Here is a 16,435-nt window from a genome sequence, read left to right as displayed (position 1 = left end):
AAATCTTAACCCTTAAGAGGGCTAGGGCCTCAATCTATGGCTCAAAATCTTCCCTGGGATAACATGAATGCATCCCAAAAATTAAAAGCAAGTTTTTGCTTGATTCTTGCATGATGCAAAACAGATAAACTTTTGCATTTATATATAAAATTTGTGTTATACATTCTGCGGAAAGCATACTAAGTTCTTTTGTTTTGTAATAATTATTCATAGCAGTGACAATGTAAATGCAATGGGAAATTATCAGATTACTGTAATGCTAGTTTGCAAGGAACCAACTTTTTACCTTGAGGATACTACATTACTTTAATAATTTTATCACTTTGCCATCTCTCAGCATCATTGAAGAGTAATTTCATTTAGTTTTGAGTAATGCAGTCTTCAGTAGTAGGCAACAATATGTTTAATCAATAAGATGTTCAAAGAGATTTTAATTCAGTATTAACATTGTTGCTATTATTTATTGGTAGCAAAAATATTGTTTATCTGCTGCTGCTGCTATTTTATTTTTTTTATAAGATTAATTGCATATTATATAATTTATTTATTTATTTATTTTTAGTATGTTTCTATCTTCTTTTGAATATTGCTGAGAATCCTAGAGTTGAAGACAAAATGAGGAAGCGTAATTTAGTCAGTTATCTGATACATAGTTTGGATAGATCAACACCTGAATTATTGGTGCTTGTTGTAACATTCCTGCATAAATTATCAATTTATAAGGAAAATAAAGAGGAAATGGTCAGTAATTGGTTTATTTTATTTATTCAGTTACTTAAAGTATAAAAAAAATAAATATAGTATAGTAAAATAAAGCTTTTAAAACTTACAATAAAAACCCTTGAATGTGAGATTTTAGAAAATATTGTTGGAAGTGTCTAAAAACAAAATTTTAAAAAATTATGTGGAATAATCAAACAATATATGTTTTTGGAAAGTACAATAATTTTTTCAAAAAATCATACTTTGCCTCCTGAAAGAATAGGAAATGAAAAATTACAAAATTTTATGTAATGTTTATTATTATGAGTAAAGTCTTTGAACTAAAATTTTAAAAATGCAGTCAAAATTCAATCTCCACGTTAAAGATCTGAAATGTGTTGTGCTGCTATATCTGTATCCACATTAATAAGTAGTTTAAAGTAAAAAAAAAAAATCACTATATGCATTAAAGTAACTCACAGCTATAAAGTTTGTTCAGTGAATTTTTTTTTGTAGTTGAATATTCATGCATAACACATACATATTTTGTTGCTAAAACTTAACAGCTAAGCCAAAAGGTTGTGGCAATTCTATCATTAAGAAACATTACTTCTATCTTTTTAATGAAGTAACATTTTCTTCTCATGAAACACTTACCAACACAATTAGATAATTCATTTGACATAAAAAAAAAACTAGTTTCAAATAAATTAGTATCAAAATAGTAAAAACAAATTTTAACAATAGTAAAAATTTATATTTACTCATATTTTATTTTATTTTCCTAATGAGTATGTTGCAATCTGTTCAACTAGTGAGCAATAAGCAACTCCCACAGCCAAATAAGATGAGGAGGATATGTATGACGTGTAAATGAGGTGTAGTTTTGTGCAGACTCAGGCTAACCATTCCTGAGACATGTGGATAATTGAACCTTAACTACCAAAGTACATCAGTATCCCCTGTCTAGAATTCAAATCCTATAAAAGCAATCAACGTTTACTAGGATTTAAACCTCAGAACCTTCAACTTTGAAACTCAGTTGTTAAATAACTGATTTGTGACGAGTTGACCACTACACCAGCCTGGTGGGCTTATATTTATTTTATTTAGTATTTTAATAGTAAAAAAATTCTGACCTTTTTAAAATTAAGTATTGCCTGAATCAAGGGGGTCTATTTTAACGATGGTTTTACTTATCAAAACTAAATTCATACACATTGGAATTGAAATCAGAAAAAAATTGTTGCGATTTTTTTAATTTCAAGAGCCCGCAGTCAAGGTAAGGTAATTTTAATAACATTAATGTTGTTCAATATCAATTTTAAATAGATTAGGGCCAAAATTATTTTTAAAATGTTTCAAAATTTTAAAACTTGAGATCACAGGATCAAGGAATCAATTTTTTTTAATTTGGGATCTGCATCAAAGAGTGCTTTTTTAGCGACCTAAATGTTTGTAAAAATGTTTTAAACCTCATAGTTTTCAAATTATAAATTAATTTTTTGTTTTGTTTTGGGGGCTCCCTTACTCCAGAGAGACAGATGGGTAGAAAGTTACTACTCTCTAATTGGTATTAATAAATTAAAAAATCAGTTAGAATTTTATTAAAAAAAAATTTTAATCTGTCGATTCAAACGAGCATATTTTTATTTATTTCTCTCTTTTTTTCTCACCCTCAGCCTTTCTCTCACTCATTTCTCAAGTTGCATGAATAGACAGAACTTGAGCCCCTTTTACAAACATGTATGGTCATGTATGTATTCTTGGGGTTAAATATAGATTTTGACCCCCTCTGGAGGGCACCCTGATGTTTCAGTCAAAATTTTCCAAAAGAAATTTCCCTAATTTTTGATGGAGAACCCGAATCAGGTCTCAAATCCAGAGGACAAATAGTCAGGATTCCCCGAACTGGATTGGTAGATTACTTGGCATAAATACAAAAAAAAAAATTTTATAAAATTGGGGCTTTTGAATCGATGAGATTATTTTATGACTCTAATATGCTTAAAATTGATATTAAATAAATTAAAATGGAAATTCTTGAAGATTTTTAAAATTTTGGGATTTCTGCATTATAAGGGCTTTTTTTTACTCTTATAATTAAAAAAATATGTTTTAGGCATTGATAATTGGAATTGCAAAAAAAAATTGATTTTGGGGCTCCCTTACTCCAGGAAGAGTAAATGAGTGAAATTAACATTAAAAAAGAAGCCCCAAAATGGCAGTAGTAAAGTAAAAAAATATTGAAAAAAATTAAAAGATACTGCTATATTATAAGTAAATATGTTTCTTTTAGGAAATTGTGAAAAATGTTGTCAATATACTAAACATTTGGGAATAATGAAATACTTGCATGCAATACTTGCATATTTTAAATGCAGTAGTATTATTTGAATTTGTATTATTTGAACATTTATTACTTCATATTAAAAACTGCGTTTGTGTTATATAATGTGATATGCATTAATGTTTACTCTATACAATGAATAATATCATATCGTTGTTAATAAATATTATTTGGAAAGTAATGGGAAGAATTCTCAGTCTTGTGCAAAGGAATAAATAAAATAAATTTCTGGTGACTTTGGTATGAGATCAAGATTATTTGCATGAATTGTTAAAAGGACAAGTTCAGGTTAGATTAGTTGAGACTAGAATTTCTTTGACAGATTTAGTTTTGTTTGTTGTAACTTAACCACAAAATACAGTTTTTTTGATTTGAAACTAAGTATACATCTTGACATTTCATAGCTACTTTATTAATTAATGGTTTCTTTCTTGTGTATAATTTTGCATTTACTTCCTTTTTTGTTTCAGGCTAATATGAATGTAATTGATAAATTGCCTAAACTTCTTCAAATGAAGGAAAAAAACATTGAGTTAGTAACCTTGAAACTTTTATTTAATCTTTCATTTGATACAAAGCAGAGGGAAAAGATGGTTCGAGTAGGCTTTATTCCAAAATTAGTTAGTCTATTGGGTAATTATATTGTTACTTATATATTTTCATTTAAATATGAGTGGTATATTCCAGCAGCACCTGCTCAGAAGCTAAACACACTGATCTGAGGAATTATAGTCTACAAGTAACTGCAGTATTTCAAATTGTAATTATCTGATTAAAATATTAATGTTTTTTTTTTATTGACTGAACTGATGCTATTCTTCCCTTCTTTGTGTTTGGTACTAATCTTTTAATCTCAACGTAATTAAGTTACTACCTAACATTCTGAGGAAGTTAAGTTTTACGTAACATCCTGTTATTTATTACCTTAATATCTAATATATTACAATTTTTGTCTTCCTTCACAGTTTTATCTACATATTTTTTTGTGCTAATGTTGAACATTCATATTTCAAATTCCAGTTTATATCTTCATCTGTGTATTCCTATTGGCAAATTAAATTTACTGTATCTGACTGTCTTGGTGACCAACCAGCCTGGTTTGTCTACAAGATTCTACCACAAATTTTCATTCCTTCCCGTTTATCTTACAATTTCATTTTGTACTTGTATCATCTCATCAAATTTTCAAAATTCTGCTATAATACACTTCAAAGGCTTCTTGTATTATTTTCTTATTTCCAACATTTTGCTATCATAAAAAGCTACATTCCATACTTATAATTGTGAGATATCATTCTAATTCATAGAACTATAGATACTACTGTAATAGACTATTTCTATTTGAAAGCACTTTTTGTTTGTGACAGATTACTTCTGATCTCTACTTCCTTCATCCATCTTTTTTAATTTTACTCCTAGATAGCAAACTTTCCTTATTCTCCCTTCTGTCACATATCAGAACCCCTGTTTTCAATGTATTTTTTCATTATATACCAATGTATCTCAGCATTTTAATTATTTTCCCTATTGTGATTACACAATCTCAAATTTGTCTTTTAATTCCTATGTTGGTTATTCTACATGCAAGTTGAAAAGCAATCTTAGACATTCTACTCCTTGGTGTAATCCTTTTTAAGTCATCTACCATTCTTCATCTTTTACTCTTAATATTGTTACCTGATAAGTACAGATTGTATAACTGTTCTTTTCCTTTATTTTCAGCCGTTTTTTTTTAATTTTAAACATTTTATTTCATTCTATATCATCGAATGCCTTCTCCAGATTTACAAATGCCATGGTTTATTCTTAGGCATTTTTTTAAGGTTAATCTGAAGCTCAGATTGCCCCTTCTCATTGTACCCATGATTTTTCTGGAATGCCTTTCACCTTCCACCATACATCTTTTCTATTTACGTATAAAATATTGCTCTAAATTCACAATTCTTTTGGATAACGATGCATGCCACTAGCATTCACTTTTCCCACTGCTAAAAATTCTACCACTGCAGGTTGTTTTTGACACTTTAATATAACGGGCGTACTTGACTCAATAAAAATGGTGCCTCACAGAATGAAAGAAAGCATGGGTCAATGAGTTTTGGAATGTTACTAGTAGGAAAATGAAACAACAAAATGACAATATCACTTCGTGCTACATTTTGTTCTTCCTTTATATTTCAGTGTGCATTATATTTTAGCTATCTCTTATAATGTATTTGTACGATTTTATCATCTCATATAAAAATCAGACTACACACCTAGATATTGATGAGACCCCAAACTCTTCTAATTCAATACCACAAATTCTTAAAGAAATATTTTATTTGTTATACTATCACAGTATACACCTTAAACAATAAATCCAGATTTTTTCTTTTAAAAATTAACCAAATATTCAAAATATTTTAAGTTATGCTGTTTTTTGAGTATTTTCAGAGCTTAAAATATTTGTACATAGTTTACTTGTGGTACTGTACATCCATTTGGTCATGCTTTAAATACATCATTTTTATAAATTATAAATAATGATGTATCTGATAATAGTTGTTCAGAATATGTATTGTTAAATTACAGGCAATACTCATAAATTTACATCTTTACGTTTGATTTTACCTATTAAATAGTCTGTAATTAAATTTGAAAGAGTACCACAAGTAGTTTGATAATTTAGTATATCAGATGCCTAAGATAAGTTCAGAAAGGTTGCAGTTAGAGATCTATTTTATGTATACTATAAAAATTTTTTTCTAATGGACATTGTGCGTTAGAAAACCAAACATCTTTTGTTGCTTTCTATTTTTGTAATTACAAATTGCATATTAGATAGTATTCCATAATCTTTTAAAGAAATTGTTAATTTTAAGTGCATTATTTTCTTATAGTTGCAATATTATAAATTAGCGATATAGTTGATTAATTTGTAGGATAATACTTCTCACCTAATATTACACTGGTATTACATAAAATCTGGCTACTTCTGTAATATCTGGCTAACCAGTTACAAAGTTTGATTGATGAGAAAGTGAGTACAAGGAGTTCAGTTATCATTATTGTAGTGGGAAAGTAATTATACATTCCTTACTTTCTGCTATAGGTTACAATAAACTACTTGTCAGTTATATGCAATTCACAGATTAAATACAAATACTTGGTAATGTAAACATGCTTAGAGCATAAGTTATTTTAGATATAACAGAATTTTACTGTATAAAAATGCAAGTTTTTGTTGATCTTTGGTGGTAATGCCAATTTTTTTTAATGAATACAGGGTTAATCTAAATTTTATTCTATTGAATATTTACTGGTTAGTCAAGCAATAAAACTGTGCAGAGTAGTCACCAGGAATCTCTTTAGACACACATCTGTCATCCATTTAATTCATTTCAGATAAAGCATAAACATATAATCATTATCACTTCTGTCAGGTACGGGATGTGTGGCATAATTTATTTTTTTGAAGTCGGACTCTGCTGTTAAGATTAATGCTGAAAACTTGAGAGGGGCACACAGATATGCATGATGAGAGGGGACAAATTTATGCAGCTATTATAAAACTGAAAAAAATGGCTAAAGTATTTAGGAATTGCAAGTGAATTTTGGTGACTCATAAAAATTGGTATGACAGTATTGTCAAAAATTTATTGCAGTGTGCTAAAAAAAAAGATTTTAAAGATCAATCAAGAAGAACTGATGTGTGTTAAAAATGTTCTGCATGACAATATGTAGCCTCATTCTGCAAGTTGCACAAAGACTTTACTTGAACAAATAAGACAGGAATATTTCAGTTACATCCCTTACAGTCTGGTCGTGGCATCATAGCACCGAGTGACTATCATCCTTTCGTGAAGATGAAAATCTAACTGGCTACTCAGTAATATGAAATCAGCTAAGAGCTTCCAAGTAGGGTTGACAACTGGATGGTTACCCTATAGAAGATTACTTGAGTAAGAGTCGGCAAAAGTTGGTTTCATGGTACAATAAGTATCTAAATGTGAGCGACAAATATCTGGAGAAATAATGTTGATTTGTTGTAATTTATGTATATAAACAATAAAATCCTTTTTGTATAATTGGCCAATGTGTAGTTTATTTTGGAATTTTTTTCTTTTATTTTTTTGCTTGATGATGTTGCCACATAAGCTTGAAGAGCTTATGTATGGAATTTGGAAATGGAATTTTATAGTGCATGAAAAATGCCATGCCCAACTGGTATTCAAACCTGGCACCTCCAGATGAAAGGCTGAGACACTACCACTTCGCCATGGAGATTGGTGTAGTATCAATAAATTTTTCATGAATGTTCTCATGCTATGTATAATTTGAGTGGTGAACACATTATTATAATAAAATCCTTGTTTATGTCATTGTTTGTTTGTGAAGAAAAGTTCAACTATGTAATATATTCATAATTAAATATTAAGAATATTGATTTTTGTGTAAATTTGGTGTCATAACTGTAGTAGTTGTAGATGGTCGGACACTAGATGTTAATCCCAATAATTGGTGTAGCCATTCACAAGAATAACAATCAATCCATGTCAGGTTTACTAAGTAAACTGAAGTAAGCGATTTCTTTGCTTAACTTGAATTTACTATTGCATATCAGTTAGCCTAGCCCACTGAAATGCAAATCTTGTTTTTTTAGGTGACGATCGACTTAGAGAAGTTGTTCTGAAGTTACTGTACCATTTGTCTATGGATGATAGAGTTAAACAGATGTTCACATATACTGATTGTGTACAAAAAGTAAGTTATTAAATAGTTTTTTTATTGTAAATTCTAATAATATTATCTTTTACTATTTCTTATTTGAAATTTGGCTGTATTTAGTGAGTATTTTTATTACTTATACTGAGTGCATCAAGAAGTAACAATGATCAAGTCCCACTGCATCACTGTAATGTCAACTGTTCCAGATACCAGGTTTGATTCCCATTGAGTTCTCATTGTTTATTATTACCAAATCATCAGAAAAAAGATGAAAAAAGAATATATTGTGGTAGTTAAATACTTCACTGTTTGATAGATTTTGAAAATAAATAATTATTGTTAAAAAAACTGATAGAAAAATAATTTTAAATACACTTTTATTTAATATGAAGAACAAACTTTTAAGAAAAAATAGAATTACAAATAATTATTATACTTTAAGAAATATATATAATGAAAATAAAATATGCACTAAAAGGAAGAAATTAATTTTTTCTTCTCATATAGAAACAGATACACAGTGTGTCTGAAAAGTTCCCGAACTAAATTAAATAAAAATACAGATTTAAAGATAAAACAAATTTACTCACATCAGCTCCCGTCATAGAACCTGCAACTTGTTGCAGCGCCGGTAGAGCCTGTCAAATGCTCTGGAGAAATCACTTTGTGGAATTGCCTTCAATTGCCCAGTGCAAGCCCTTTGGATGACTGGAATGTTGATGAAAAAGTGGCCTTTCATCATCAACTTGAGTTTTGGGAACAGAAAATAATCTGCTGGAGCCAAGTTGGGTGAATAGGGTGGGTGGAATGAAACAGTGATTTGATTTGTGGTGTAAGAGGGTTGTGCTGAGGGTCCAACTGCCTGGATCCTGGTACTTGGGGTGGATTACTTCCAAATAGAATTTAGAATTCATGATTTGACCGGTTGGGACAAATTTATGATGAATCAGGCCCTTTGAGTAGAAGAATGCAATCAACATCATTTTCACTCTTGATTTTTGCTGCCTGACTTTCATCGGTCTTTGTGCCCCAGGACTCAACCAAGCAGCTGATTGATGCTTTATTTTCGGATCATACATGATGCATTAGTTTTCATCTGCAGTTATAATTGTTTACAAAAAATTCAGGTCACTATCGCCAGTCTCAACGAAATCTGGAGCACAAGAAAGATGCACCTGTTGTTGCCCTTTGGTCAAGCAGTGTAGAACAAAACAAGAGCACACCTTTCGGTGATTATTTTTTTCTGTTAGAGTTGTACATACCACGTCTTTACCAATGTTTAGTTCTTCAGCTGTGACGGGTAAGATAAGGTTATTCGAGCAGGAGCACATGCACTTTTGCAATGTTTTCATCATGAACAGCTGTTGACGGCCTCCCTCTCTCTACTGTCTAAACCACTTCCACAACATGTTTTTTGTTGTATGAGATGCAGCTTCATCACTGAATGCTTGCTGTATCGCAGAATAAGTTTTAACAAAAGATTTTTGAAATTTACCACAAAATTTTTATCGCACTTCTCTGTTTCATATTGCGAGTTTGCACAAGGTCACATGAACACAACATACGGGTCAAATATAACTCGAGACTGAAGTGATGAAATTGTACACATACTCGTCAAACAGCTTACCACATCGTTCCTTGGTTGTCTGAGAGATGGTGCTACTTGTATGGAATTTTTCAGACCTACTGTGTATGAAGTAATGAGTGCGTTACTCATTTATTCATATTTATTTGAAGTAGGTTTCACAATATTGGTAAATTGTAATGTAAAGAATCCTACACCGACATAAAACATGTATTGACTACATTAATTGGAAAACTTAATTCCATTTACAATTTTATACCCAAATAATAAAAGTGTGGGGCATCCTTGAAGTATTTTGCAATTTAGTTGATTTTATTATCGGGGCACACAATGCTTTTATTTTTTGTGATATAAAATTATGTAATTTATAATTATAATTGTATAATAAATAATTGGTTTCCAATTGTTTACTTAAAATTAAATGATTCATTATTACATAATTCATAAATATGAACTTAAAACTATATCACTAAGGAGCAATCTTTCCTTATCATATTTTGAACTATCCATTTATACTGTTAAGTTTGATTAAGTGAAAATGTTCATATTTTCCTATCAAGTTATTAATTGAGACCATTCAACATTATTTTGTTATATCAACAGACATTATTCACTTTCAAACAAAATCAAATACTGCTTGCCTATCGAGTGAAATAATAAAGTAAATTACACTATATGTTAACATTTTATTAAAAAGTTGTTTTCTTTGCATATTCCTGATAATTTAACTAACAAATCTGAAATCACTTCTTAACTAAAGACAAGGCAAAATTAAACTTGCATTTTCTTATTTGAATAATTTAGTCATTGTACTCTGTGTAAAAATATTGTTTTAGAAATATTAGAGCTCCAAGATACAATTGACATAATTAAATTAAATTTCAGGCTTTTTTTCCTTTATGGAAGTATACTGTCATCAAAAACATTCTTCAATCTTTAATTTTTTTTGTTCCTTGCATTTTTATCTGCAATTAAATGCTGTAATTTTTTCACTATATAAGTTACATCTGTATTTTATGACAAGTTTTTGTAATAGTGTCTTGTAAAAATCAAGAACGATGTTTTTTCACTACCTTTTTTAAACAAATTATAATTTTTTCTGAGAAATTAAATTTTACAAAAATTATGTAGAAGTTAAAAATTTTAATGCTAAAATTATTTTTTTAATTTGGTTTTATGTAAAATTTGTCCAAATCTTTTTAAAAAACAAAAACTTTTTCATACCTATGTTTAAGATACTGTACTTCATTTTCACTTATGAAGCAACTTCTTAAAACATTTCTATATCGTCAGATAAATACAGGTGCATTTTACATATTTTTAAAAACATTATTTACATTTAATTTATCTGTTAATAAATCATCTTCATTGTGAATTACGTTGTATAGACTGTGTATTTTGACTTACTTTGATGTTATGTAAACTTATTTACATAAATACTTTTACATATTGCTTTATTAAAGATAGTTAATTTTTTCATTATTTACTTAAATTGTATGTTAGTTATTATTTTAATTTCAGACTGTGTTAATAACTGTTATCTGCTTTTATAATATTTCATTTTAATTGCGATTTTACTTAATTGTATGATTAGTTAGCAGTATTTTTGTTATATATAACAAATGCAACTGGAAATTACAGGAAATTTTTCCTGTAAGATATATTTCATGTTTCAATTTTTTTATCATTAAAGATTATTTGTTTTATCACTGTTTTTCCTTTCTGTTTTTTAGGTTATTTCATATGTTCTTGATTGGGATGGTGAACAACCTGGATATCTTGTACCTGTTGCTGTTTGTGTTAATGCAGCAATAAACTCACGATGTGCTGAACTAATGTGTGATCAAGATAATTTACAGAGATTGATGGCAAGAGCTTTTCATTTACAGGATTCACTTTTATTAAAGATTGTCAGAAATATCTCTACTCATCAGGCAACCAAACATTTATTAATTGTAAGTTCACGTAAAGATTAAATTATAAGTCTACAGCCTAGAAGCTAAAAAGAATTAAGTCATTAGCTGAGAAGAAAATTTTATACCTCTTGTTTACTGTACAACAATCCCACCCAGACAAGTAAATAAATGGTATTAAAAAGGGATCATATAGCATATAAATATATGAAAAATTTCTCAATTAATTAATCTTTCTTAATTACTTTTAGAAAAATGTCTCAAAGTACGTATTTCTGTATGTGTAATGTGTAATGTTTTTTTCAACTAGTTTAATATGTTAGTATAAAAGTTTTTACAAAACCCAGTGGCATTAGTTATATCAGTACATCAGTTCACATTTGAACACAGGAGGAAAGGTACACAGCTGTCTGGACCTAGTAAATTCTCTCCAGCCTAAGCTCAAGAAAAATTTGGTAAAATGGGCATAAACAAAGATGTGCTCATTTCAAGATAGACTGTCCTTCAGTCTCAATGGTTTTTAATTTTAGCTGAAAATCTGAATTTCACCTAAACTTTATTGTTTACATTAATTTGGTTTAAGCACAGGATATGATATATTGTGATTGAATGTTATGAAATTGAAATCTAGTCTGAAAATTGGTTTTCTACTTTACAGAACAAAATTTCTGAAATGCCTACAATATTGAAATCATTTGTTAAGTCAAATTCTCCCAAGTTGATGAATTATTTGAATCAGGCTAGGATGCGACTGAAGTTTCTAGTTTTATGAACAGGACTGAGAGAAACTCTTACATGTTGCAAAATTTTAACGGGTGATTTTTATAGAGAATGTAACAAAAATCAGAAAAAATGAGTATCATTATGTAAAACCTACAGATGACCACTAAGTTAATGAATAGCTGTAGCTCTTGTTTTATAAAATCTAATAATTAAACTAGAATTAGTAAATTTATTTAGTACTGCACACACTGAAAAACCACCCTGAAATTATTTTGGCATCCTGAGTATTAGAATTCATAGTAAATGTACAACGTGTTTGTTTATTACACGCTTGCTGTATTGCATCAAGTAATAATTTAAATAGAGGGACAATGCATAAATCTGTATTTTGACCTTACTTTTACAGTCACAACTACTCATCTCGATTAGAACCTTTTAACTAGTACCATACTGGGATATTTTGTGTAATATTTTTGTGTTGCATACTTTATAAATGCATTTTTTTATTAGTAAATAAAACTAGCTTTTAGTGCTTACCGGTTGGTTAAATCATAGTTTGTAGTAGTATTTGATTAGAAATTCTCTTATTCCAATTTACCATTAATGTATTCAGATTTCTTTCCTTATTTTTATTATGAGTAAAATTGAGCTCACTTTCAAAATTTTATATTGAACATGGAACAACTTATTAACCTTTTTGAATTCTGTAAAAATGTCAGTTAAATTCACTTTTTATTATCTAAAATTTATTATGATAAATCAGTGTACAAATTATTTACTACAAAAAGATCTAAAACTGAATTTAATGTATGATGTTCAATTCAGGAATTTGTTGGGGACCTAGCCAGTGTACTGACATGTTGTCAAAATGAGGATTTTCTTCTGGAATGTGTCGGAATACTGGCCAATTTAGATCTTCCTGATCTTAATTATTGCCAACTTCTTAATCAGTATAGTCTTATTCCTTGGATTAAAAGTCAGTTGGTACCAGGTAAGCATGGTTTTATATTTATTAAATTTGTAAAGATTGTGCTAACATAATGTTTGCTACGTGTGTAGATAAGTCTGTAAAATTTTTGTTTCTTAACAGATGTTCTTTTCAATTCTGGTAATACATGACTATATTTAAATAGTTTTTTGAACCCGGTTAAAATTATTTTAACAATAAAGAAATACCTATTTGTTTTCTGGCATCGGTTTTGGTTTCTTTTAATCATATTTCTTTAATCATTAATCAGTCAAAATGTTTAAAAATTCTTAATTAGCATTTTATTGGTAACAAATAGAAAACAGGACTATTTTTCTACAAAACTAGATTGACCTTCTGTGTAATTGGTAAATCCTAGCAGATTACTAATTGAAAGATCAAATTGTATACTATCTGATTTAGGAAATTAATTTTGTTCTTTTGCAAATGAAATTTAATTCTTTTTAGTTGATGTCTGAAGTCATTAGTTTTAATTAAAAAGTTTGTAAAATTTTTAGTCAATTTTTTTTATCAGCATTCTGATGCAGTCGTGAATTTTATTGTTTATGTTTTTTTGTTAACATCAATTCAAACAGTGATCATTTAAAATTTAAAAATACATTTAACTGCTACTGATTTAAAGTTTTTTATATTTTTATCTTATTAGTTCAGGTTTTTTAATTTCATGATCAGAAAAAATTGTTTTCATTTTATTTTATTGTATAAAATATATCAAGATTAGAATGATATAAATTCAGATTTTGTATGTGCGCTGCTGAAGAGCAGTTTGATTTTGGTGAGCTTCCTTCCTATTTTAATTAAATCCAAACCTTCTTGCCTAAAAGCTCTAGTAGCCCTCTACAAGAGGTGTGATAAGGGTGGTTAAAATCGAAAAGAAACATGTGAATGTTATAATATTATAAATATTAAGAAGATTCTGGAAAGAAGTATGAATTGGGAATGAGAAAGTAGATTGGAATTTTACATAAAGATGCTTTTAACTAGGTGGACCTTATTATACTTTTAAGTACCAAGAATTTAGACTTTCCATTGAATAGCCTATTTAGATGCATTATAAATATTTTCCTGTGATTTGAAATTTTACGGATAATTCAAAATGAATTAGAAAATACTTTTAAAAAGGCTTGCACTGTGCATTTGAGAAAAATATTTGATAAGGCATCTCCTCAAAGTTATTATCTGTTGCATGTGTATCTGAAATATGTATTATATTTCAACATCAAAAATGGAAATTATAGTAACAGGTAATGCTAAATTTAATTCATTACAATCTGGGAATGAGTCATAAAAACTGGCTTTTGTGTTTGCCTTATAAATAGTTTGCTGTTTATAAGAGCGGTTTACTAATAATAATAATGATTAATCATTTGATATACATGTCTCCTAAAAAAAATTGTTTGTGTTCATTGTAAGTTATGCAATTTTTAGGCAAAGCTGAGGTTGATTTGGTGCTGGAAGTTGTTATGCTGGTCGGTACGGCTGCAGGAGATGAATCTTGTTCTTCGTTGCTGTGTAAAGCAGACATATTGTTATCATTGATTGAACTTCTTAAAGGTTAGTGCTAATTTTTAATTAATTTTTTTTTAATCAATTTTTTTTCTAATCAATTTTTTTTCTAAAACCCCTTTTTTAAAAGATTTATTTTACTAGAATAACCCTTTCAATAAAAGCCTCCAAAAAAGTTTTTTTTGCTAATTTTGAGTATTGTGTTAAGTAATTCTGCTAATGCAAAATTTACTTAATTTATAATTTCTTTTTGTATGAAATACTTTGGATAGTTTGCATAATTAACCGTTACTGAAACTTTAATTATTAATATAAATCTATTAATACTTCTTATAATGTTCATGCGGTAAAGTGTGATAAGTTTAAGCGGTTAAGGCTAAGATACCAGAGATATCAGGATAAGTTTGTGTATGTATGTGAATATTTATATATTAGGAAGTTCACTTTATACCCGATAAAATCTGGGTTGGATATCTATAAAGGAATCGGATAGGAAACTGAATATTAAAAAGGTCTGTAGATAAATCGTTAAGCCACTGATTACCAAGGACACAGTATCACTACAACTCCATATCCTTAGTCCTGATTCAGTTGTTGTGAAATCAAAATTCCATGTAGAAGAACAAGTCCAGGATAACAAAAAGAGGTGGTGGATGAGGTAGGAACAACCTACCTAAAGAGGGACTGTTTTTTTTTTTTTTTTTTTTTTTTGTCTTCAGTCATTTGACTGGTTTGATGCAGCTCTCCAAGATTCCCTATCTAGTGCTAGTCGTTTCATTTCAGTATACCCTCTACATCCTACATCCCCAACAATTTGTTTTACATACTCCAAACGTGGCCTGCCTACACAATTTTTCCCTTCTACCTGTCCTTCCAATATTAAAGCGACTATTCCAGGATGCCTTAGTATGTGGCCTATAAGTCTGTCCCTTCTTTTAACTATATTTTTCCAAATGCTTCTTTCTTCATCTATTTGCCGCAATACCTCTTCATTTGTCACTTTATCCACCCATCTGATTTTTAACATTCTCCTATAGCACCACATTTCAAAAGCTTCTAATCTTTTCTTCTCAGATACTTCGATCGTCCAAGTTTCACTTCCATATAAAGCTACGCTTCAAACATATACTTTCAAAAATGTTTTCCTGATGTTTAAATTAATTTTTGATGTAAACAAATTATATTTCTGACTGAAGGCTCGTTTCGCCTGTGCTATACTGCATTTTATATCACTCCTGCTTCGTCCGTTTTTAGTAATTCTACTTTCCAAATAACAAAATTCTTCTACCTCCATAATCTTTTCTGTTCCTATTTTCACATACAGTGGTCTATATTCGTTATTTCTACTACATCTTGTTACTTTCGTTTTGTTCTTGTTTATTTTCATGCGGTAGTTCTTGCGTAGGACTTCATCTATGCCGTTCATTGTTTCTTCTAAATCCTTTTTACTCTCGGCTAGAATTACTATATCATCAGCAAATCGTAGCGTCTTTATCTTTTCACCTTGTACTGTTACTCTGGATCTAAATTGTTCTTTAACATCATTAACTGCTAGTTCCATGTAAAGATTAAAAAGTAACGGAGATAGGGAACATCCTTGTCGGACTCCCTTTCTTATTAGGGCTTCTTTCTTATGTTCTTCAATTGTTATTGTTGCTGTTTGGTTCCTGTACATGTTAGCAATTGTTCTTCTATCTCTGTATTTGAACCCTAATTTTTTTTAAATACTGAACATTTTATTCCAGTCTACGTTATCGAAAGCCTTTTCTAGGTCTATAAACGCCAAGTATGTTGGTTTGTTTTTCTTTAATCTTCCTTCTACTATTAATCTGAGGCCTAAAATTGCTTCCCTTGTCCCTATACTTTTCCTGAAACCAAATTGGTCTTCTCCTAACACTTCTTCCACTCTCCTCTCAGTTCTTCTGTATAAAATTCTAGTTAAGATTTTTGATGCATGA

The 16,435-nt window shown here is 29.3% G+C and overlaps 1 protein-coding gene across 1 annotated transcript in view; it reads left to right on the top strand.

Annotated features, from left to right (window-relative positions):
- Nucleotides 1-16,435, top strand: part of Kap3 (kinesin associated protein 3) — a 65,032-nt gene that overhangs the window by 26,614 nt on the left and 21,983 nt on the right. Inside the window, exons 8-13 of the mRNA XM_075357232.1 lie at nt 563-741; nt 3,523-3,685; nt 7,698-7,798; nt 11,081-11,302; nt 12,809-12,974; nt 14,400-14,525. Coding sequence (XP_075213347.1) covers nt 563-741; nt 3,523-3,685; nt 7,698-7,798; nt 11,081-11,302; nt 12,809-12,974; nt 14,400-14,525 — 957 coding nt within the window. The remainder of the gene's footprint in view (nt 1-562; nt 742-3,522; nt 3,686-7,697; nt 7,799-11,080; nt 11,303-12,808; nt 12,975-14,399; nt 14,526-16,435) is intronic.

The sequence above is a fragment of the Lycorma delicatula genome, chromosome 2 (genome assembly GCF_047948215.1).
Source record: "Lycorma delicatula isolate Av1 chromosome 2, ASM4794821v1, whole genome shotgun sequence".
Taxonomy (NCBI): domain Eukaryota; kingdom Metazoa; phylum Arthropoda; class Insecta; order Hemiptera; family Fulgoridae; genus Lycorma; species Lycorma delicatula.
This window is presented reverse-complemented; position numbering and strand designations above follow the sequence as displayed.